The sequence below is a fragment of the Dermochelys coriacea genome, chromosome 11 (genome assembly GCF_009764565.3).
Source record: "Dermochelys coriacea isolate rDerCor1 chromosome 11, rDerCor1.pri.v4, whole genome shotgun sequence".
NCBI lineage: Eukaryota > Metazoa > Chordata > Testudines > Dermochelyidae > Dermochelys > Dermochelys coriacea.
The window spans coordinates 79,742,354-79,764,865 of record NC_050078.2 but is presented as its reverse complement, the minus strand read 5'-3'; the positions used below and the strand labels follow the sequence as shown (position 1 = coordinate 79,764,865).

Below are 22,512 nucleotides of genomic sequence, written 5' to 3'. Positions count from 1 at the left end.
GGAGGGGAGGGCGGTTGGCTTACAGGAAAGTAGAGTGAACCAAGGGGGTGGGTTTTCATCAAGGGGAAACAAACAGAACTTTCACACCGTAGCCTGGCCAGCCATGAAACTGATTTTCAAAGCTTCTCTGATGCGCACCGCACCCTTCTGTGCTCTTCTAACCGCCCTGGTGTCTGGCTGTGCGTAACCAGCAGCCAGGCGATTTGCCTCAACTACCCACCCCGCCATAAACATCTCCCCCTTACTCTCACAGAGATTGTGGCGCACACAGCAAGCAGTAATAACAGTGGGAATACTGGGCCCTGGGAGGGTGCGAGAGGAGTTGGTCAGCGGGAGATGCTCTGGGGGAGGGCAGTGGGTGCTAAGCACCCACTAATTTTTCCCCATGGGTGCTCCAGCCCCAGGGCACCCATGCAGTCAGTGCCGATGATCCCCTCCCCCAAATCAAAAGTCCTAGAGATTTTGGGTGCATCTCTCCGTGTTGTAAATGTTACCAGCTTCTGTGTGTGCGTGTCTCTCTGGGTGGGGTGTGTGTGTTTATGCTTAAGCTGATTGTGAGGTCACGGATGCCAACAGCACAGAGTGTTGGGCCTCAGCATTCTTGCCCTGCCTTCAGTCTGCCAGCTGGCTTGGTTGACAACAGCTGGTGAACCAAGGAGCTGCTGAGAGACGCGGACGATCCCTCTGTCAACAACTTCTTGAATCAGCTATTTCCACAGGTTTTCGACAAAAGATGAGTTTTTACAGAAGGTAATTCCCAGATTCTTTTCCTGCTCATTTGATCGCACATGACAGGTTGGTGCCTCCTTCCCCGTGGGCAGGGGTGGCCAACGTGGGGCTCTTCAGAGGTTAATATGCGGCTCCTTGCACAGGCACTGACTCCGGGGCTGGAGCTACAGATGCCAACTTTCCAATACGCTGTGGGGTGCTCACTGCTCAACCCCCTGCTCTGCCCCAGGTCCCGCCACCACTCCACCCCCTCCCGCAAGGCCCCTGCCCCTTCCCCCGAGCCTGCCATGCCCTCACTCCTCCCCCTTCCCCACCAGAGCCTCCTGCGCACTGCAGAACCGTGATTGTGGCGGGCGGGAGGAGTGGGGAGGGAGGGGGAGGCGCTGATTGGAGGAGCTGCCGGTGGGCGGGAGGTGCTGGGGCTGCAGCAGGGTCGTGGATGGGGGGCTGCTGGCGTGTTACTGGGGCTCTTTGGCAATGTTCATTGGTCAATCCTGGCTCTTCTCAGGCTCAGGTTGGCCCCCCCAGTGCAGGGACGGGTGGGGGCTCGTGTTGCAACAGTCAGGTCTCAGCGTTCCGTTGTGATTTGAATGTGGGCATCTCTCAGTTCTCCGTCTGCTTCAGCCTTTCACGGTCTTTGGAGCCAGATTTCGATGATTTTATCTTTCAGCAGGCTAACAGGGGTGAATTTCCGTGGATATAACCTAAAGGGAAGATAAAAAAACTGGTGTAGAATTTAGATTGATATCTCCATAAATAGTATTTCCCTTGGAGTTGCCCCTAATGCAGTCCGTGCCTTCAAGTAGTGAATATAAACCATTTGTCTCATGTAATGATTGTCGAATGTATGTGTATTGAGACAATATCGATCTCAGAATTTACATGATTGAAACACACATAAATGAGCTCAAATATGCAGAAGAAATAAATCTGAAGCTATTGAAAGTGATACAGTGATCCACTCCCATCCCCTGGCTGTCATGTTGGTAGTTCTCTCAGAAATAATCTCATGGAGATAGACTTCAAAACGCTTCAAAATAGACATGTCAATTCCCCCCTGCAATTCCTTTCCAGGAAAGGGGTTTAAATAAACTGCAGCCTAAATTTGTTATGGGTCTCGGTGTGATTTCTTTGTTATTGTTTTGGTGGCCTATTGTTCTGATTGGACATTATAAATAGTATGGGAAATTCTTCAGTTAAAGTTTACTGGTTATTTTCCCTATGCTAATACATTCCAGATTTTGAAATAGGTGAGAATAAATCAATATATTTGCAGCTGCTAATCCATCCTTCCAGACCCTCAAACCTCCTAGATGACAATCCTTTGTTCTTTTTCCTGGGTTCTCTGGGAACAGAGGTTTATTGGTTTTCAGCTTGGCCCTATCTGTTCCCAGAGTCCCAACATTCTGTGCACAAAGGAGTGGGGTTAAAAATGAAGCATTTTTGCAACTGGGCCCAGGCAATGACCTAAGAAAATAGAAATTGACCTTGGCTGTTTCCATGTCTGTACATTGGCAAAGGAGGAGTGAGATCCATGGGGTGAGAGTCAGGCTAGGAACTGTAGCCAGTGACTGTGCTAGGACGGGATGAATTACAAATCTGGTTCGTGGAGGTTTCTTGTTATAGAGCAAAAGGGAGAACCTGTGATGTGCTGTGTCCAAGAAAGGCTATGACAAAGGTGGATCGGGGATCCTGGTGCCTCTCCCCAAGGAAATCTCAAAGCATCTCCTCTTGGACAGGAGCAGCAACTTTCATACTAGCAGTTAAAGGCAACTTTAGGTTTATAAATTCAGAGTTTCAAAGGATCTCAGGCCAGCCCTGACCATCTAGTCTGACCTCCTGCATAACATGGGCCCTGGAACTTCCCCAGAAGAATTCCTGTTTCACCATGGTCTCATGTATCTTCAACTGGGGCGGGGTCTAGTCATGGGGGTAGAGCTCAGTGACAGAGTGTTTGACTGCACATTAAGTGGTCCTTGGTTCAACTCTAAGTGTCCCCTTTGAAGCCTTTGTTAATAAGCAGCAAATTTCAAACAAACAAAAGGAAGTATTCTTTCCATACAATGCACAATTAATCTGTGGATCTCTTTGCCGGAGGATGTTGTGAAGGCCAAGAATATAAGAGGATTCAAAAATGAACTAGATAAATTCATGGAGGACAGGTCCATCAGTGGCTATTTGCCAAGATGGGAAGGGATGGTGTCCCTAGCCTCTGTTTCCCAGAAGCCAGGAGTGAGCGACAGGAATGGATCACTTGATGATTATCTGTTCATTCCCTCTGGGGCACCTGGCACTGGCCACTGTCGGAAGAGAGGATACAGGGCTAGATGGACCTTTGGTTTGACCCAGTATGGCTAGTCTTTTGTTCCTTATGTTCTTGGTTGGATGAACCAGTCCTGGCTATTAGAGGAGCAGATGATTTCAAAAGACCACTGTCTTGGATCTGGGAATCCTGGGCAGACTAATTCCCTTCCTTTAGAGTATGACAGAAAAACCCATTTCCTCCTTCTTTCTATTCCAGGCTTCGTTCCTTTTTTCAGAGACTCGCCTCTAGGGAGCACAGAGAGATCCATGTGCACAAAGTGCTCGTCCAACCTGTAGCAGTGGAGGCCTGCTCTGGCCTCAGCCAGCAAGAACAGGCCTTGCCAGAGAAGCCCAAGAGAAGCAAATGCTCGTGGAAGATTCTGTCAGGCATGAAAAGACTCTGTGTTTGTAGCCAATCTGACAACTCGATGGCAGATATCGATGAGGAGAGAACAGTTTCCTCTCCAAGAAGGTGGATGTGTTTTTCCCTGAAGAAGGAGAAGAAGAAGAAGAAGAAGAAGAAGAAGAAAGCAGCCCAGAACCAGGTGGAGTCAGAGGAGGAGAAACTGCAGGAGAAGCAAGACAATGTTGAACTGGATCTTACAGGCGAGGATACAATCCACGTGGTTAGCAAGGAACATGTGAGGAATACTCACACCAGTCACTCTACAAGCCTTATGTAAGCAGGGGAACGGTCCCGCTATTGTGGGGAACTTTCCTGGCTTCTGCACTACCCCGGTGAAGTGGGCTAGCGAAAGGATCTGAGTCCTCACTTCCACTTCCTTTACCCCGGGGCCTCCCTGCCCTTGAGGATTCCCCTTCCACTCTCCTGTCTGGCAGAGTCCTCGTAACCCCCAACAAGGCTGGGCCCAGGATTCCTGGGGGGCTCGACCCCCAACCTTCCTCTGGCCACCTAGGACAGGGGCTAGGGTGTCCCAACTCCGGAGTACTCTCTGCACTGGGCGCTTCCCTGATCCACTGATCATTACATACGATTTAAAGCAAATACAGTTTATTTAATCAGCAATTAATTTAAAAAAGAATAAGGAAAAATGGGAAAGGTGAAAGGAAAACACATCACCCCGCTCTGTGGCAGGGAACATCACAAACAGTGTCTCTGGAACGTCAGGGCAGTTCACAGTTGGTTCCTTGTAGGTCCCAGGCCCCTTCTCATGCCCTGGCTGTGCTGCAGGGATGCTGCGGGTCGGACACTTGCTCTGGTGGTGACCACACATCTCCGGGCTTTGGGTGGTGGGACCCTCCTTCCCAGTGTCAGCCCCCCGTCGGATTCAGATCCCCCTCCCAGTCTGGCCTGCAAGGACCCTTGGCTGGGGGTGTCTCTCTGCACTGAGTGCTTTGCCAGGGTCCCCTCTTGGCTGGCCACAGTTGCTTTCCACACCAAGCTCCAGACTGCTCCAGCTCCAGCCTCAGACCCACTGTTCTAGCTCCGGCTCCACCCTGCCTCAGCACTGATGCTGCTGCTCTGCCTCCAGCCCCCGGGGCTGCTTCTCCGGCCCCGCTGGCTCTGTGGCTGCAGCCCTGCTCCCAGCACAGGGTCTGCTCTCCCTACGCTGTGTCTCTGCCCCACTGGCTGGCCTTGCTCTGCTCCCCAGCTCAGCTCGGGCTCCTGCTCTCTCTTTAGCTCGGCCCCACTCCGTCTGACCCAGGCAATTCCAGCTCACATGGAGGACGGGGCCTTTCTGACCCCCTGACTCTGTCATTAGCCTGCCCGCCCTGTCAATCAGGCTGACCTGGAGCATTGGCCTCTCCCCATGGCCCCTGAGGACTGTCAGTATCAGAGTCCTGGTTTCCCATCGACCCTTCCCCTTCCTTTTGGTACTGGGACCTAGCCAACCAAAAACCCCACTGAATTTGAGTAAGGGGCCAACAGTCCTCTTACATTTCTACATCAGGGCCGTCTCATGGGACAGTGATGGGTACCTCAGACTCTGGAATCCATTTAGTGCCGGATCCTCTTGGAGAGGGTGGCAGAGGTCCATCGCTGAGATGGGGAGAGCTGACAATGTCAGGTCACCCCCCTCTGGGGGTCTGGCACTGTGGGGTGGGGAGTACTAACATTGTTCCAGGCTGTAAGGAGAACAGAGAGGCTGGACGTTGTAGGAAATCATTTCTTTTCTCCAGGATCGGGTCCGTTTCATCAGTAAAATGCTCCCGAGGTCTCAGCAGGTCATAGCTGGGAACCGTACCAGAGCTGAGTCATTGCTTCTTGGGGAGTTAAATGCAAAATGAAGCCTGTTGCCCGTCACTGATGGGAAAGATGTGCAAGGGGAGGGGAAGAGTAGACGACATCATTGACAAGAAACCGGCCCCTAGGTAAGAAGAAGCCTTGTTTGGTAAAAGCCCTGAGATCAGAGTTCTCTGCCCAGCTCTACCAACAACCTTCAGTCTGACCCGGGGCAATTCGCTTCAGGGCTCTGTGCCCAACTTCCACCCTCTGGAAACCAGGGAGAAGACATGGAAAAGCAAAATGTTAAGAATGTTTCTTTCTGCTCCAGGGATGAAGAAGGATCCGTGGGAGAGGAAGGAGAAGTAGGAAAAAGGGAGCCCAGAAGAGCAGGAAGAAGACCACGCTCCCATCTCCTCATTAACGAGCATCTTCCATATGACAATAGTAATGATGCTTTGTGACTGTGCTAATGGCAAGCACCCCTTGCTGTGTGTGTTAATATCTCCCGGAGCTGGTATCTCTGACAGGAGAACTACCTGCCCCTTGCACAGGGAGCTGAAAAGAAACACTCTTGAAGTGTGATCAACTCCAGCCAGTCTTTCCGAGTTTCTCTGGGTTGCTTGAATGAGGCCCAGTTTGACAAGGGGGTTTAGGCACCTAAAGAAGTACAGAGATGCTTCGTGGGATTCGCAGACGTGCCTGACTCAGGTGCCTGATCCTGATGCACTTCCCATGGGACACAGGCACTGCTGAAAATCATACCAGGCCCATCCCTGCACTTGTAGGGGTAACCCACATATCTCCTGGGTGTGGTGTTCTGGCCCATCTCGTGGCACCAGGACCACTAACAAACAGAACAGATGAGTCTGCTCTATAGCCTTAGCTAACAGCCGCTTGGGTTTTAGCTCATGTGGTAGAGGCTCCTGCACTGAGATCCCAAGTTCCATTCCTTCTACCAACATCTGGGCTGTGTCGGAGTTACAAAGGCACCTAGAGGCCTTTGTAACTCTTGCTGTTTGTGACAGAGCACCCTGCAGCGCATACAAAAGTCTGCAATTCCGGGAGCTTCTGACGTGCCGGGGGGCTGGAGTATGTATGCGAGTCTGCCACTCCGGTGTGCTCTACTGCGTCCTCAGCTGCTGGCATCCAGGACAGATGCTGCGAATCCAGCGCCACACAAGCCAGCTGCAGTAATACTCAGGGGGTGCCCTGAGACACCAGGAAAAAGGCCTCCAGCACCCAAGGCCCTGGGTTTAGGTGACCCTGGAACCAGGCCCCCAGAGTAACATTGTGCCCAGTGAGTTCTGACCCACAGGGGTCTGGCCCCAGAGGCCCACGGTTTGAGATTCTCTTCAGCCAGGCAAACTCGCTCCTTCAGTCTAAGCTACTTTCTCTCCTGCCGGCGATTCCTGCCTGTTTTCTGGCAGCACCACACGCTGCGGGGTGGGGAAGGGAGAGGCCGTTTCTGTTTGGGCCCTATTCTCATTCCTTTCCTCGCAGATACTGTGGGCTGCCAGAGTTGCTGAGCCAATCTGCTCAGGCTCTCGGGGTGGGATGGGACATGGGGCAGGTTCTCCAGTGACCCCTCAGCTACACTCAAGGAGCAACTCAAATGGGCTTTGCAGGACATTGAGGCTTTCTCAGCAATAGCTGGGCTTCCTGGGAGGAGGGGTGAGCGAGGGAGGAAATGGGGTGACCCTTGGGGTCCCAGCACTGCCCGAGAGGCTCCCGTCTCTTCTCAGGAGAAGGGGCCAGAGAGCGGACAAAAGGCTGAGGAAACCTTGGCACCTGTGGAGGCTTTTTAAGAAAAGGGCTCAGCCGGAGTCTCCAGGCTCCCGCGGCGCTGCCAGCCTCCCCCGGGGACAGACGGTTCCAGGGCAGCTGCCCTAGGGAAATACTCAGTCCCAAGAGGCTTTGTCCCTGTTCATTGCAGACCCGCGGGGAGCAGCCTTCCTCAGCCCCGCTCCACGCCCTGCTGCTGACAGCCATGCAGGGTCTGACAACACCCACCCTGGAGAGATTTAGAGCCGCAGAGGAGGAGCTGAGGACCATCGTATCTCTCCACGGAGACAAGATGGAGAGAGTAAGAGACGCCCGCAGTGGGGCAGGGGGATGCTGCGCAGAGAGGGGGATGGAGAATTGCCTCTCCTAGGAAACCGTTCCTGGGACACACGAGCATGGTGCTTTGAAGGTTGGCTCAGCCCCTTGCCATTCATCGCTTGGCCGCGGGGATCCGCAGCGTCAGGTTTTTAAAGTGTTCTCTGCCCGCTGGAGCTCTGACACTTCCCTGAGGACCACCCAGCCGCACTGAAGGTGTGTGACAGCCCCAGCCCTGGCAAGGCAGCACCTAGCAGAACAGGTCAACAGAATCCTCCACGCAGGGTTGTAGCTCCTGCTCCTTGTTCGAGAGAGGCAAGAGCAATGACCAATTCCTCATGAAAGAGCCCTAGGGGGTGGCTTGTCCCTTTCAGGTCTGTCTACCCTGTGTTGCAAACTCTGCAGCAGGAGTCTTAAAGTCTCCTGGGCCTATGGACTTGGGCTCCCAGGGCTGGCACTGTGGGGCCAAAACAGCAATGCAGACTTTTCTGGTCTTGGGCTGGAACTTGATCTCTTAAGCCCAGGGAGGAGGGGAGCTTCAGAGCCTGGGCTCCAACCCAAGTCACCATGTCTACACTGCTGTTCTTAGTGCCATAGCCTGAGCCCGAGGTTAGAGAGCTGGCTTTAAGATTTGTTACGGCAGGTTTTACAATTCCGCAGTACAGAGGTTCTCCTTTGGGCTGGGGCCTGGAGCTGGCTCGCCCCATCCAACTAGCCCGGCCTGCCATCTCTAGGGTAGGCTCTGGGGTCTGGAGCAGTGGTTCTCAACCTGCGGCCCAATCTGCACAGAGCTGTGCCCCATGGGACATCCTCAGGGCCAAACAGGTAGGATTGGATGTGGCCCACAATGGAAACTAGGTTGAGAACCCCGGTCTGGATGAACTGATTGTGCTAGAAAGAGCAACAGGAAGATGCAGAGACTTAGGAAAGGCTCCTGCAGGGAAGCCTTTGAGAGCAGGGCTGAGGGCAGGGAAGGCCCTGGGACATCAGGGGAGTTTGGGCTGTGCCCACTGTAAGGTTTTGGGGAAGGTTTTGTTTATGTTTCTGAGCTTTAAGGTGCTAAACCAGACCTCAGGAAGACTGGGGTTCCTGGACTTGTCAAAGCCGCTTTCTTTAGATTATGGAGGAGCCAAGATGGGCAACTGAGGTCAGAGGCGGCTTGCAGGGCTGCCAGGAGGGGTCCCCTGGAAGGAGCCCACTCATTGATAAATCCATCCCTCAACTTCCTGGCATTCTTCCAGGTTGGAGACGTCGTGGGAGGGATCTTAATCTGGTTCGACAACGTCTGTGATCCCAGAGCCAGAAAAGCAGCGCTGAGGGCAACGGCCTTGCTGGCTCGCTCCCACCCCCAGGACGTGGTTCTAACCTGTGTGGCTCACACGCTGTCATCGCACAGGTAGGGAGCTGCTCTGTTATCCCCTCAGTCCCTTATTTCTCTTCCTGCTCCTACTGACAGGCCACAGGCTGGGAAGGGTCCATGGGGCTCACACAGTTGGAGAGAGTTTGCTGCTGTGCAGAGAGCTGTCCATGCTTCCTCAAAGGAGATGGCCAGGCCCAGACCCTGAGGAGCCAACCCCTCCTCCTGCCCTCCCTGGGATGGAGACGTGCCACTTTTCTGGAGAATTCCAGCATTGTCCTGATTTCTATGGGTCACCCCACTTCCTTTCAGATCCAGTACAGGGCCAATAAATGACTTTGAGGCTCACTCAACATCCACACATGACCAGAGTATAAATGCAGTGGAGCCTGCCTGAGTCTGCAGACAGCCAGCAATAATAGCTCTGAGAGGAGTGAGTGCCTCTTTTCATCTCAATATGTTGTAAACTCTGAGTCCTGCTGGTTATTGCTGATCACTTTGCAGAGTCATCAATCTGAGGTGTTTATAACACAATCCCCATGTTCCTAGGGGCCGTGAAAGCCAACTTGGACCCTAGCCAGAGATCAAAACTCTGGCTTTCCTTGGCATCTTCTGCAATGCAGTTCTGCACTGCCCATAGAGAAATCTGTGTCACATGGGAGAGCAAATTGAAGAGCAGCATGAAAAAAATTGAATTTCTACCCGGTCCAGTTACCAGAGGAATACAGTGTTGGTTTTCATATTTCTTTGAGTGTTTGATTTGTAAACCTTTCAGGGTTGAATTCCTTGGAACAGCCACAGTGCTTTCCAGGGGCTGTGCTCACAAGCTATAGAAACTCGGCAGCATTGGCACAGAATTTCAGTCAAGCTTCCTGAAGACCTTGCTTCCAGGCCATTTGCTCTTGAGTTGTCCAATCTAGTTCTCAATGTTCCCAGTGCTTGACCAGCATGTCCGACCTTCCTCACCAAACTTGGAAGTCAAATGAGAAGTCTTTTGGATCCATCTGCAGTCTTCCTCTACAGATGCCTGCGGGGACCAGCAGCACTTAGATCAGCAAGAGTGGAGAGAAGAGAGAAGAGGGATTTCAATACTAGTTTCCTTCCATCTCTGTCACAATGGGCAGTACAATCTTCTCTTCCAAGCTCCTGAATCCTCTCCTATCAGGGCATGTTCTGATTCAGTGTCTGATTCAGTGTCCACCACACTGCAGTAGGATTGAGGTGCTTAGAGACACTTGGCCAAATGCTGGGTCTCAGTTACACCCCCAAATAGCCAGAGTAACTCCAATGAGGTCAGGCAAGTTTCTCAGGACTGATCCTAGCGTAACAGAGCAGAATTTTGCGGTCTGCAGTTTGTTGGTCACTCTGTGGTCAGTTCATGGTCGCTGTTTGGAAGCAGTGATGCTGGCTTCAGGAACAATAACCCATTAGGGGAAAGGAATAAATGCAACGTTCTCTGTAGGGTCTTGCCCAGCCTCAGCCTCCCCGCACCAATCAGTGTCTCCTCTGAGAGACACCTTTCCTGCCTACATTGCAAGCCTCTCCCTGGGGAGGGCAAAAGGGTCTGACTTCTGTTTCTGAATCTGCAGATGTGCCATTGAGTTGTGGAAGGCCTTGGGTGAAGAACCACAGCTCACCAGGGAGATGCTGCAGCAGCTGCTGGATAACCTCCAGCAGAGACGCCGGGAGGAGAAGAGCGGCAATGTGTCTCTGGCTGTAAGTGAGATTTGAGATGTCACTTTGTGAACCCGCCACTGCAGGGAGGATGGTGCATCTTTGTGTGTGTGTGTGTGTGAGCTTCACCCCTTTTGAGCTTCAGGCCACAGCTCCACTACACAATTCAACTGACCCAACTTCCCTCGGCATACAGCCGCCACAGCAATTCCATCCCTTGTGTGGGTCTGCACTTCGCTGCTTGTGTCAGCCAGGGCCGGCTCCAGGTGCTAGCAAAGGAAACAGGTGCCTGGGACAACCAATAGAAAGTTGGGGCAGCACGTCCGGGTCTTCGGCGGAATTTGGCAGCGGGTCCTTCATTCCCGCTCTTCCTCTTCAGCGGCACTTTGGTGGCAGCTCAATCGGGTTTTTCTTTTTTTTTTTTTCCTTCTCCGCTTGGGGCAGCAAAAAAGCTGGAGCCAGCCCTGGTGTCAGCAGTGCACGTCCTCACCAGAAGCACTTGTCTCGATTATTCGGTCAGGGTGGGGCATTGTTGGAAGGCTCCTGAGAGTCAGTTGACCTAAACAACACGGTGTCTACACTGACACTGCATTGACCTAACTGCATTGACTTGGACTCTCTGCCCCTTGTGGAGGTGGAGTTATTAATTTGGCACTGAGGGGCAGTTCTGCCAATGAGAAGGAAATTCCATAGTTAGGGTGATGCTGCATGAGTGGCCTTGTGTTGACCTAACTCTGTCGTGTAGAACAGACCTTAGTGTGTCCTGGCCACCTCCAATCAAACCAAAGAGGTGTAAATAAAGTTTCCCCCAGGTAAAAGTTACAGATCTTAAGTGGTTTATCTGTTGGTACCCTGGCTCAGTTGTCTTCTGCTTTAGATGGTCCGTTAGTGAACAGGTGCAGTTTGGGAGTCTCTTGGAAGTATCCAGGTTTCTGGCTTTGTAAACTGTGACTAGAAATCTTCCCAGCATGGGATCTTGAGATGTCCAGTACTTTTGACTGGGCTAGAAACACTGGGCCTATGAGAACGCATCTCCTCAGGATGGTTTCAGCCCGTCCAGTCGCGGCTGGAAAGCCAAAGCACAGGGTCTGCACCATTAAGAGAAATAACGGGGAATAACGTCATCCAGACTCTTCTGATCTTTCCATAAGGTTCCATCCTGCTTCCATTCCAGGAATGGGGGAAGGTTCAGGAGCTTCCAAATGTCTCCTCCCCTCTCAGGAGCCAATCCTCCTTTGTAACACGCTGGAGAGGAAATAAGACATGACAAAAGGACAACAGTGAATGGCAATGGGGTCAGGGGGCAGATTGGGATAGTTGAGTGAAATTCTTTCCCCACTCCAGGCAATGAAGACCATTTACGAGGTCCTTTCCTATGGGGATACCGAGAAGCCATCCTGGAAATGTATCCCCAGCTGCTCATCCTCTGTATCAGGCAAGTGCAGTATGTGATGGATCTGCACTTGCCAGGGACCTACACGGCCAGCGAGACATCCAGCCCCGAGGAGGGATCCAGCTGCCTCAGTCCCCTAAGGTAATAACTGAAAGGAAAAGGAAGAACAGATTTGTTCTGCTAGACACATGGGGTCTGTTCATGGCCATCAGTTGTTCGGGTGCTGTCGTTAGCCCAGGCTCAGTTCGGTGCAGGTCTCTCTTGAGGGAAAAGGGTTGAGAGCCGTGTGTTCTTGTGAGTCACACTCGCTCATCTGACTCCATCCACAGGCCCGCTGCTTTCCCTACACATTCCGGCAACAGTCATGTTTGTGCATCCGACCACATGTGCCACCCGCCAAAGTGTCAGTGCTTTTATCACTGCCTGCTGAGCAAATCTGTGGGCCTCTGTCCACAAACGCGGACAGAGCCACACCAGCAGCACATGGGGCCAGGCCCTGCAGGATGTCAGCATCACAGACAGACAGGAGGAAGAGGGACCAGTTCAACTGGTTCTGTGGGCACAGTTAGGGGCTTCCCTATACATTCCCTTTCCATTATACAGGGAAAACCAGAGCACCAGAAGACACCTCAAGTGGTGTAAACTGACATAGCTTTGCTCGCTTACACTAACTAAGGATCTGACCCCACATGCCTGCTTGAGTCCTGTTACCTGTTGCAATAAAGAATCAAATATTCAGCCGCAGTGAGTGATGACACCAACCATCTTAAGAAGCCACAGTGTCACAAGATCTCTATCATGCATTCCTACAACTACAATACCCACCTGCTGAAGTGAAGAAACAGATTGACAGAGCCAGAAGAGTACCCAGAAATTACCTACTACAGGACAGGCCCAACAAAGAAAATAACAGAACGCCACTAGCCATCACCTTCAGCCCCCAACTAAAACCTCTCCAACGCATCCTCAAGGATCTACAACCTATCCTGAAGGACGACCCATCACTCTCACAGATCTTGGGAGACAGGCCAGTCCTTGCTTACAGACAGCCCCCCAATCTGAAGCAAATACTCACCAGCAACCACACACCACACAACAGAACCACTAACCCAGGAAGCTTTCCTTGCAACAAAGCCCATTGCCAACTCTGTCCACATATCTATTCAGGGGACACCATTATAGGGCTTAATCACATCAGCCACACTATCAGAGGCTCGTTCACCTGCGCATCTACCAATGTGATATATGCCATCATGTGCCAGCAATGCCCCTCTGCCATGTACATTGGTCAAACTGGACAGTCTCTACGTAAAAGAATAAATGGACACAAATCAGACGTCAAGAATTATAACATTCAAAAACCAGTTGGAGAACACTTCAATCTCTCTGGTCATTCGATCACAGACCTAAGAGTGGCTATACTTCAACAAAAAAGCTTCAAAAACAGACTCCAACAAGAGACTGCTGAATTGGAATTAATTTGCAAACTGGATACAATTAACTTAGGCTTGAATAGAGACTGGGAATGGATGAGTCATTACACAAAGTAAAACTATTTCCCCATGTTATTTCTCCCTTCCCCCACCCCACCCCCCACTGTTCCTCAGATATTCTTGTTAACTGCTGGAAATAGCCTACCTTGCTTGTCACCATGAAAGGTTTTCCTCCTTCCCCCCCCCCCCCCCCCCCGCTGCTGGTGATGGCTCATCTTAAGTGATCACTCTCCTTACAGTGTGTATGATAAACCCATTGTTTCATGTTCTCTGTGTGTGTATATCAATCTCCCCTCTGTTTTTTCCACCAAATGCATCCGATGAAGTGAGCTGTAGCTCACAAAAGCTTATGCTCTAATAAATTTGTTAGTCTCTAAAGTGCCACAAGTACTCCTTTTCTTTTTACTAATTGGTTAGAAACTCAATGAAACTGCAGTGTAGACAGGGCCCATTGGGGAGGGAAGCACCATGATATCACACTGGATCTATCCTCGGGGAGGCTAGCTTCTGCTAACCATGCTGTGTGTCCCAGGGCTTGTGCAGATTTGCCATGCCGGGGCTGATCTCGTTGCCTGACACTGGTATTTTTTTCTCTTTAGCACGTCAGTGGAGGCTGTGAAGACTCTTTTCTCCATGTCCGGCTACTAGAAGGAATTTGCCATCATCCAGTTTCAGCAGGGTTGGGACATGATAGCCTCCCGATATTACTACTCACAGGGTGTTGGCCTGATTGCAAGGTAGGAGCCCAAAGTTTCCTCCTCACTGGGTCTCTTTTGGGAATGGGATTTCCATGGGAAATATTCCTCTGTTCCAGGCTGCCAGCTCAGCCCAGCAACTAGAGAAGAACTTGAAAATCACAAGGGTCTTTCTGTTCCATGTTCCAGAGCCATGATCGAGTTTGAGATCCCTCAGCTCCCTGCAGTTTTCAGAGAGGCAATCACCATCGTCCAGAGTGAGAGGGAGGAGGAGCAGAGAACGATCGCCATGGCTTTCTGCACTGAGGTGAGATTCCTTAGTTGACAAGCACAAGGGGGTTTTCTGGAGAGCAGCTCAGGCCAGTAAGCTCTGGGCACATTGTCAGCAGCTCAGCAGCCTTACCACCAGCTAGCTCCTCTCCGCACATGGATGGTTGTGGGGCATGGCAAAGAGAGGGAGGGAGAGACAGGGTGAGATTGCTCCTGGCTGGATGTGCCTCGATGGGATTATATGACAAGAGGGGATGTTTCTCCAGTGCCCCAAGGCCTTGCTTCTCTCCTCACCTTTTCCTGGGGTTCTGCTTTTCTTCTGTCCCAGGGGTCTCTACATGGCACTCAATGAGGCCTGGAGACACCTCTTTCCCTAGGGGTTGATTTGTGACTTGTGCATTAGTCCAACTTTTGGGAATGAACCACCTGAAACAGCAGCAACTGGCTCCCTACACACCAGAGACTTTGCATGGGAGTAAGTGGCCATTTGGTAAAGACGACTGCCCAGGGAACAGACCCCACAGGAAAACCTCTGCTCCTCAACCTGATGTTGATTTGGCTCTTTCCAGTTTCTCCAGAGTCCTTCCATTGACACAGTACTGTACAGTACAGTATTTCCACCAAATGCATCCCGATGAAGTGAGCTGTAGCTCACGAAAGCTTATGCTCTAATAAATTTGTTAGTCTCTAAGGTGCCACAAGTACTCCTTTTCTTTTTGACAGTGCTGACAAAATCAGAGCTCCGGGCGCAGCTCATGGAATGGACCAAAGACACAAATCCCGTCATACAGAGGCTCAGTCTGTGAGGCCTTGGCAGTATTGTGCTCCAGCCAGAAAAGGTGAGAGGCGTGGATTGCCCAGGGGATCGATGTCTCTCAAATAGCTCGGACATGAGAGCGAGATCCCCACACAAACCTTGTTGTTTAACACACAATACTACATGTTGGAGGTGCTTTACTGAGCAAATCAAGGCATGACATGCTCCCTTCTCCCGTGAGCTGACCCCTGATTGCAGATGTGATGTAATGTGGGAGGTGGGGAGACCAAAGACAAAGGTTACAGTGAGCAGCTGGCACAGAGTGACAGGAGAATGACTTTCTGCCCCGTTGGGGGGCTGTGCCATCCGTGGTTTCTCCTAGGTGGGATTCAGAGTAGCAGCCGTGTTAGTCTGTATTCGCAAAAAGAAAAGGAGGACTTGTGGCACCTTAGAGACTAACAAATTTATTAGAGCATAAGCTTTCGTGAGCTACAGCTCACTTCATCGGATGCATTTGGGAGTGGTCCAGCATGTGCTCCAGGCTGTCACCCCGGATAGCAATGAGTTGCCTTCTTCATTCCTGCAGGTGAGATTGTTACGGGCCCAGCTGCCAGGAACTGTGGCCATGTTTTATGACCGGGATGGAGGGTGTGTCAAGGAGGCCATGCATAAAGCTGGAGACATCATCTACCTCCTCAAGAGGGAGGGGCTTGGCTCCATCTCCCAGGACATTGCAGTCAGCCTTCGCCCCTTCATTGATGATGTAAGGCTTGGAACCCCAGGATAAGCCCATTCCCCCCCTCCACCTGTCTCTGATGCCCTTGTCTCTCTCTCCCCATCCGCTTCCTCCCGCCCCTCAAGCCTTCCATGGAGCCTCCAAGGAGTGCCCCCGCCAATCTCCTGCTGAGCCACCTCCCTGTCAGAGCTCTTCTTGGCAAAGCTCAGCCTCAGCGACAGGCTCCCAGCCCCTTCTGCAGCCTGGCCTGGGGGAGAGGGGGCCTGGCACTGGGCAGATGACCAGCTGTCTGGAGAACATAGGACCCCAAAGAGGTGGAGATTCTCTGCAGGAAAGAAGTGAGTCAGGAATGGCCCGGTTCTCGGGGGCACCGAAGAGCAAAAGAAATGCTGTGTTTTGTAGCTGCGAATCCCTGCAAGGCTCCAGCAGCTGCTTCTCTCCTTCCCCAGACCAGTCTCCAGCAGACTTCCCTCCCTCTCCCCTAATCTTCTAGGGTTCTGGGGTTCTGTGCTCTCCAGACAGAAACTGCCTCTGGGACACCCTGGGGCTGCACTGTCCTGCACAGTGTCTCAGGCCCTGTAGAGATGTCTATGGCGCTGGCCCGGTGGCCTCCCTGCTCCCGCCAGCCAAGTCCATTCACACAGGGGGAGCCGGAGCAGCGGGCAGATTATGACTCTGTCGCGTTATGCTCTGATACTGCCTGGCTTTAACCGGGCGTCCCCACCCCCTGTGTGTCATTGCCAGGAGAGGGACAGTGTGTGCTCAGCTGCCATTTTACTGCTTGGCAACATGGTGAGCAGGGTGCAGGACCCAGACAAACCCCTCGTGCAGCAGGAAATCATCCACTGCTTGCTCCCACTGCTGCTGCATCTTGAAGACCAGGATGAGATTGTGACACTGGTAAGTGCCACAGTCATTATTTCCTTAAGAGCAAAGAGCCAGAATCCCCTGGGACCCGCTCTCCATTCATCGCCAGAGCCCCTTGCCCAAGCAGAGTCTTCTCCTCCCTGCTTCACTCCATGCTGGAGCCTAGTGCCTCATCCATCCTCACAGCACAATTTGGAAGAAAAGCCTTCTTCTGGGAAAGAGTCCTGAGTCTCTATTGCAAAGACAGGCCTCAGGCCTTTGGGCTGCTGCATCCAAAGATTCACAACAAGAGGCAGCAAAAGAAAAGGGAGCAAAGATCTGTCCATGCCCCTTCCGTTCAGGGAGCTGATATATGCCCACAGCCTTCTGGAAAGTGGGTGCAGCTGCCCTGTCTTCTTCCCTGGAGCTCCTGAGAGAACTTCTCCAGGTCCTAGCTTCCCAACATTCACCGGATGTTGCCTCTTTTGTTGGGCCAACTGGGATGTAGAGGGAAGCCTGATCTGGGGGCTCCTTTGGTCAGACTCTTTGGGATCCCAAAGCTGACTCACACTCTCATACAGTCTCTTTGTGCAGAAGGACTGAGCTGTGGAGATCTCTTATGACTCTTTCCAGGGGGGTCCATCGAGGGGCGCTGGGCCCGGGACAACCCCCACATTCTGCCCCAGGCCCCACCCCCCACCCCACCTCTTTCTGCCCCTGCTCTGCCCCCGCCTCACCCTCATTCCTCCCATTCCCCCAAATTCCCACCCCCTCCTCTGCCGAGCTATGCTGTGAGTCAGCAAGGTGGGGCATAGTGTAGCGGGGCCAGGAGTACTGCTGCTGGCCCCGGCATGGCCCAGGTCCTGCGTCCCCCTGAAGTGTGGAGCCCCCCAAAATGCGGGGCCCTGGGCAACCGCTCCAAACCATCCAAAGGACGGGACGGCTCTGGCTCTCTCCAGCCAATTCTCAGTTTCCTCTCCTGAGCACAGTCCTGTAGCGAACAAATTACAGGAATCTCCACTAGTATGAAAAGCAGGAGAACAAGGGACGGGGAAGGCTCGATGTCCCCCAGACTATCCCTCTCTCAGTGAGAACCCTCTTGGTCCCCCCTTCCCTTGCAGTGATGTAAACTGACGCTCTTCCGCTGCGCAGTGTTTCTCGGCTGGGCTCATTTGAAGAGGCTGTTCTGCAGCATGGCCTGGGATGGCTCCTCACAGCTCTCGAAGTGTGTCTGGAAGTGCTTGTGCCTTGAGAGTGGTGAATGGGGACTTGAGGGAGACCTTTCTAACCCCACACCATGAATACCCATCCGCTTCGGTCGGGTTGCAAGACTCTATTCCAGGCTCTCTGCTGGTTCATTTCTGCAGGAGTTACAATCCGTTCACATTGTTGACATTTTTCCCCCAACTGTCAGACCTCCAAACTTTTGTCTTTTAAAATGAAAGCTGAGGTTCTGGAGAACACAAGAGTAACGTTAGAGAGGTGCTGCTATGATGTATGGGTTTATATTGGCGGTTGCCATGCCCTGGCTATATGCTTTGGCTTTCCTGGACTATTCGCTGTGGGAAGAACATGTCATTTGTATATTGTGCATTTCTTCCTTCTTACTTCCTAGATGCAGAACAACAAGAGCCACATCCCCAAATTCCTGTTCCAGGCCCTAGAGTAGCTGGAAAGCTCACAGACAACAATAAGACATTCTGCAGCCTTGTTCATTGGTAAGCAGAGCAAATTCACTTGAGCTTTTTTAAATGTTTCCTTCAAAGCCCTTTTCTAGACTCCTGCTCTGTTCCCTCTGACAGCGCCAGAATCCTAAAACGGGGTGTGTGTGTGTGTGTGTGTGTGTGTGTGTGTGTGAAAGAGAGAGAGAGAATTAACATGTATTCCAAGATGAAGGGAGCAACTTAGCTGTATCGACTGCACCAACTTCCCCTGCCCACAACAACTCTTTGGCTGCGCCTAAGGGACATTGAATTTACATCATGCTGGTTTGATGTGAATTCAATCTCCTTTGGAAATCAGCTTCTCAGTAACTTCTGGGCAGCTGATGCTTTATCTAATGTGCTTTGTGAACAGAAGTGAGGAATGTATTTAATTTCCGAAGGGCTGTCTTGGGGGAATGGCTGCATCTTTAGCAGTTTTCAGCGAAGGATTTGTAATGAGATCCATTGTATTCATTGTATGTCTAGGAAATACTATCCGCCATTACTGCAATTTGTTGTCTGAAACAGTGAATGAAGATGACATCTCCCTCCTGTATGACGGTAAGGAAATACCGCTGTGTGTTTGTGCCTCTGTAGGAAGTCCAGGGGTGCAGCACAGGGCCCAAACACAGGTTTGAATGTGGACACAGGTCCCTCTCTGTCTAAGGACAGCGTTTAAGGAAGAAGGATGGTCATGCGAGCCTCATTGAGGTACCACAGTATGTGTATGGGAGCAGGGGAATTCCATCCCTAGCCCCTAGTATAGACGTAGCCTTAGAGCTGCGTGGGGAAACTCTCTTCATCAAGGTCAGAAAGTCTCTAAAGGAAGGCCTGACGGAATTGAAAAGAACCATTGTTATTAAGGATGATGATGAGGACGATTACCCTCTATAGGGAAAGATTCATCACCTGCCCTCCCTGTAATGGAGTGATTGCAGGCCAGGGAACTTCACTCCCAGATTGGTTATCAGCTCATAGGAAATCCCATGAGTGCATATGGGAAACGCTTTTCCCTGTGACCTCTTCAGGAATGAAGGCACAGGGCAACAAAGGATTTCAGTAGACATTAGGAGCCTAATTCCCTTTCCCTCTCGGCCTAAATGTTTGATGGTTTAATGCCACTGCTGCTGTCACTTTCCTGTTCCATCGAAAGAACAAGTGCCCCCAACCATCTGTGTGTACGGGTGTGTGTACGAGTGTATGCCAGCACAGGGGGAAGTTACACAAGAATGGGGTCTCCTCTCTGTCCAGGGCTATTTTCGGAGTAGCTGTGTTATTGTTCTTGTGCCCTTAGAATCTTGGGTTGCTAATAGCATGGGGCAATGGCCATCTGAAGGGGAGGTTTCCTAGGCATCAGTCACATCAGCACCATGGGGTTTTCAACCCGTTTCCTCTGTTTCAGCTTTTCAGGAAGTGCCTTTGAAATCAGACAGGACCACGTGGTACATCCTCAGCAGACATTATAAATGGTTGCAGAAGCTTGTAAATCTCATGTCGGGTTCTGCATTCGACTAGGGAACCGGGACCGACACAGAAGACCTTTTTGTCCTGCTATGGTACGTACACCAGACGCTTATCAACTTTTTGGTGTCCCTATCGTCTGTTTGCAGGAAACTGGAGTTAGGCAACAGGGCATGGATCACTGGATGATTCCTGTCCGTTCATTCCCTCTGGGGCACTTGGCATTGGCCACTGTCAGTAGGCAGGATACTGAGCTAGATGGACCTTTGCTCTGACCCAGTCTGGCCTTTCTTATGTTCTTATGTTTGGAACCGGGGCTGAGCAACGAGGTGGATATTGGCAGATGACACAAAATTATGCAGATTAATCAGCCTAGAGAAGACTTTGAAGAAGTTCTAATCAAGCCATGTGACTGGGCAGCACAATGGCAGATGAAAACCAGCGCTGACCAAGGCAGGGCCATACACATGGAAAGCAGTGAGGTGAACGACCCCTACATATCGCTGGTGTCAGAAACCAAAGCACAGATGGTTGGGCCCAGTGGTTGGAGCAGTGTTGGTGGGGTCTAGTGGTCAGAGAGGTGGAGGTCGAGCCGAGGGGAGCCAAGAGTTGGAGCCGGAGTCATGAGTCAAGAGCAGGAGTGGAACAGGCTGGGGAGTAGGGCCAGGGCTGGATTAACAATTCAACAATTCCTGGCCAATGGGAACTGCGGGGGGGGGGGGTGCAAAGCCCTATAGGCAAGAGCAGCCCCCAGGGCAGAGGTTCCCAGTACGGTGCTCGTCGCGGCGACGTGGCTGGGGGACGGACAGGAAGAGCAGCGCGCAGAGCTGCCTCGCCCCTACCCCAGCCAGGCAGAGATGACCCGGCTGGAACGCAGCACACAGGGGTTTAGTCACTGCAGCATGGGGGCCCCCTTAGCCCTCCTCCTGTCATGAGTCCATCATTTCCCCACTTCTGCCCCATTCCCACACACTGTTACAGGGCAGCACTCTGGAGCTGATCTCTGACACTCTCTCCCTATAATGAAGTTATTGCAGAGTCAGGACAACCCCACCTTTGGGCTCCATGTAGGACATCTCATTCCTCTGCATAGAGCCCTACATTCACACAGCTTCTCGCATGTGATTCCCTCACTCATCAGAGCCAGGCAGAGAGAGGAGAAATTCTCCCAGACTCCCTTTAAGCATTGCTCGCCCCCAGGGTAGTGGAGGTTGCGGGGGGTTGGGTGCTCTCTTTAAGAAATGCCAGCTCTCAGGGAAGTTGCAAATGAACATTAGCAAAGTGGGGTGCTTTTGTACTATGGAAAACTACCCTGCTTGAAGGTTTTGTTTTTCTAATTTGTGTTCCTGCCCTTTCTCCCTCTTCCAGACATCTAGAGGCGAACAGGAGCCAATTGAGCCCACCACTGATCCCATCTCTTGTGAGATGGCAAAGCAGCTGTTGCATGGGAATGAGGAGACAGAAGAGGCAGAGCAGCATGTGCCAGGGTGTACCAACCCCACATAACCCCACAGTCTAGGCGGAGGAAGCCAAGCCCCTCCCCAGCCCTGCCGGACATGCTCCAACTGGAGCACCCGTGTGAAAGGGAGCAGCTCAGCTCAGGCTAGGCAGACTGCTGAAAATGGAGGATGCACTCTGTAGGCTCCAGTCCAGAAGCAGCTGAAGCCCCTGACTGCAGAGCCCCAAGGCGTCGAGACCCAGCCGAGTCCCCAGGTGCCTGCAGACGTGCAAGGGAGATCGGAGTCTCTGGGAGTTTCCCATGCTGGGAGCCCTGAGACACCCAGCCCATGGCCTAGAGACATCTTGTAGGAAGTAACCTGGGTGAACTAGCCATTGTCATGCTGAGTGACATCAGCATGTTCTGGTTGGATCCCCACTGACTCAATAGCAAACACATTGGCCATGGACAAGGCCCTGGGCTAGGGCAAGGGGGAGTAAGGAGAGTCTGGGTCCCCCTGCCCTGGCTGCCATCCATCCGTGAGTGGCCGCCCACCTCCCCAGTGTGCCACTAGACTGCACAGCCCCAAGAGGAGGGGCAACCATCTTGTCTCTGAACTCTCAGCCAAACAGCCCGGCACTGAAGGATGGCTGCACGGACTCTGGCCATTGGGCCACACAGCCCCGATCGAGAGGGCAGCCGCAAGGACTCTGGTTGTTGGGCCACACAGCCGTGACGGAGAGGACAGCTACACGGACTCTGGCCATTGGGCCACACAGCCCCGGTGAAGAGGATGGCCACACGGACTCTGGCTGTTGGGCCACAGAGCCCCGCCATAGAGGACAGCCACACGGACTCTTTTCTTTGGGCCGTACAGCCCCAACGGAGAGGACTGCTGCACTGACTCTGGGTGTTGGTCCACACAGCCCTGAGTGGGAGGGCAGCCATTTTGACTCTGGCCATAAGGCCATACCACCCTGAGGCTAAGGGCAGTTATTTAGTTTCAGCCATGGGACCTCGCCCATTTTCAGCTTGGAAAAGAGATGCCTAACGGGGAAGATGACAGAGCTCTATAAAATCTTGCCTGGTGTGGAGGAAGTGAATAAGGAAATGTTATTTACACCTTCACATAGCACAAGAACTAGGGGTCACCAAATGAAATTAACAGGCAGCAGGTTTAAAACAAACAAAAGGAAGTATTTCTTCACACAACACACAAACTCTGGAACCTTTTTGCTGAGGGATGTTGTGAAGGCCAAAGCTATAACAGGGGTTCAAAAAAGAACTAGATAAGTTTGTTGGGGTTAGGTTCTTCAATGGCTATTAGCCAGGATGGGCAGGGATGCAAGGCCATGCTCTAAGTGTCCCTAG

The 22,512-nt window shown here is 52.0% G+C and overlaps 2 protein-coding genes and 1 long non-coding RNA gene across 4 annotated transcripts; all 3 read left to right on the top strand.

Annotated features, from left to right (window-relative positions):
* Window positions 1-5,456: 5,456 nt before the first annotated feature.
* Window positions 5,457-14,802, top strand: LOC122458232 (maestro heat-like repeat family member 5). The gene is made up of 8 exons (XM_043505853.1): window positions 5,457-5,665; window positions 7,155-7,304; window positions 8,560-8,714; window positions 10,265-10,391; window positions 11,694-11,883; window positions 13,835-13,972; window positions 14,120-14,237; window positions 14,770-14,802. Exons 1-5 carry the CDS (start codon window positions 5,657-5,659, stop codon window positions 11,799-11,801), a joined length of 549 nt encoding a protein of 182 aa, XP_043361788.1. The 5' UTR covers window positions 5,457-5,656; the 3' UTR covers window positions 11,802-11,883; window positions 13,835-13,972; window positions 14,120-14,237; window positions 14,770-14,802.
* Window positions 14,803-14,937: 135 nt separating this feature from the next.
* LOC122458235 lies at window positions 14,938-22,158 on the top strand. 2 transcript variants are annotated; one of them, XR_006278155.1, is made up of 5 exons: window positions 14,938-15,039; window positions 18,155-18,257; window positions 18,729-18,803; window positions 19,645-19,798; window positions 21,072-22,158. It is a non-coding gene; the product is annotated as an uncharacterized LOC122458235 (long non-coding RNA). The 2 variants fall into 2 exon arrangements; XR_006278154.1 differs by lacking the exon at window positions 14,938-15,039 and having other exon boundaries at window positions 18,043-18,257.
* LOC122458233 (maestro heat-like repeat family member 5) lies at window positions 15,229-17,935 on the top strand. The gene is made up of 4 exons (XM_043505854.1): window positions 15,229-15,351; window positions 15,479-15,720; window positions 16,438-16,593; window positions 17,661-17,935. Exons 1-4 carry the CDS (start codon window positions 15,291-15,293, stop codon window positions 17,661-17,663), a joined length of 462 nt encoding a protein of 153 aa, XP_043361789.1. The 5' UTR covers window positions 15,229-15,290; the 3' UTR covers window positions 17,664-17,935.
* Window positions 22,159-22,512: the final 354 nt, after the last annotated feature.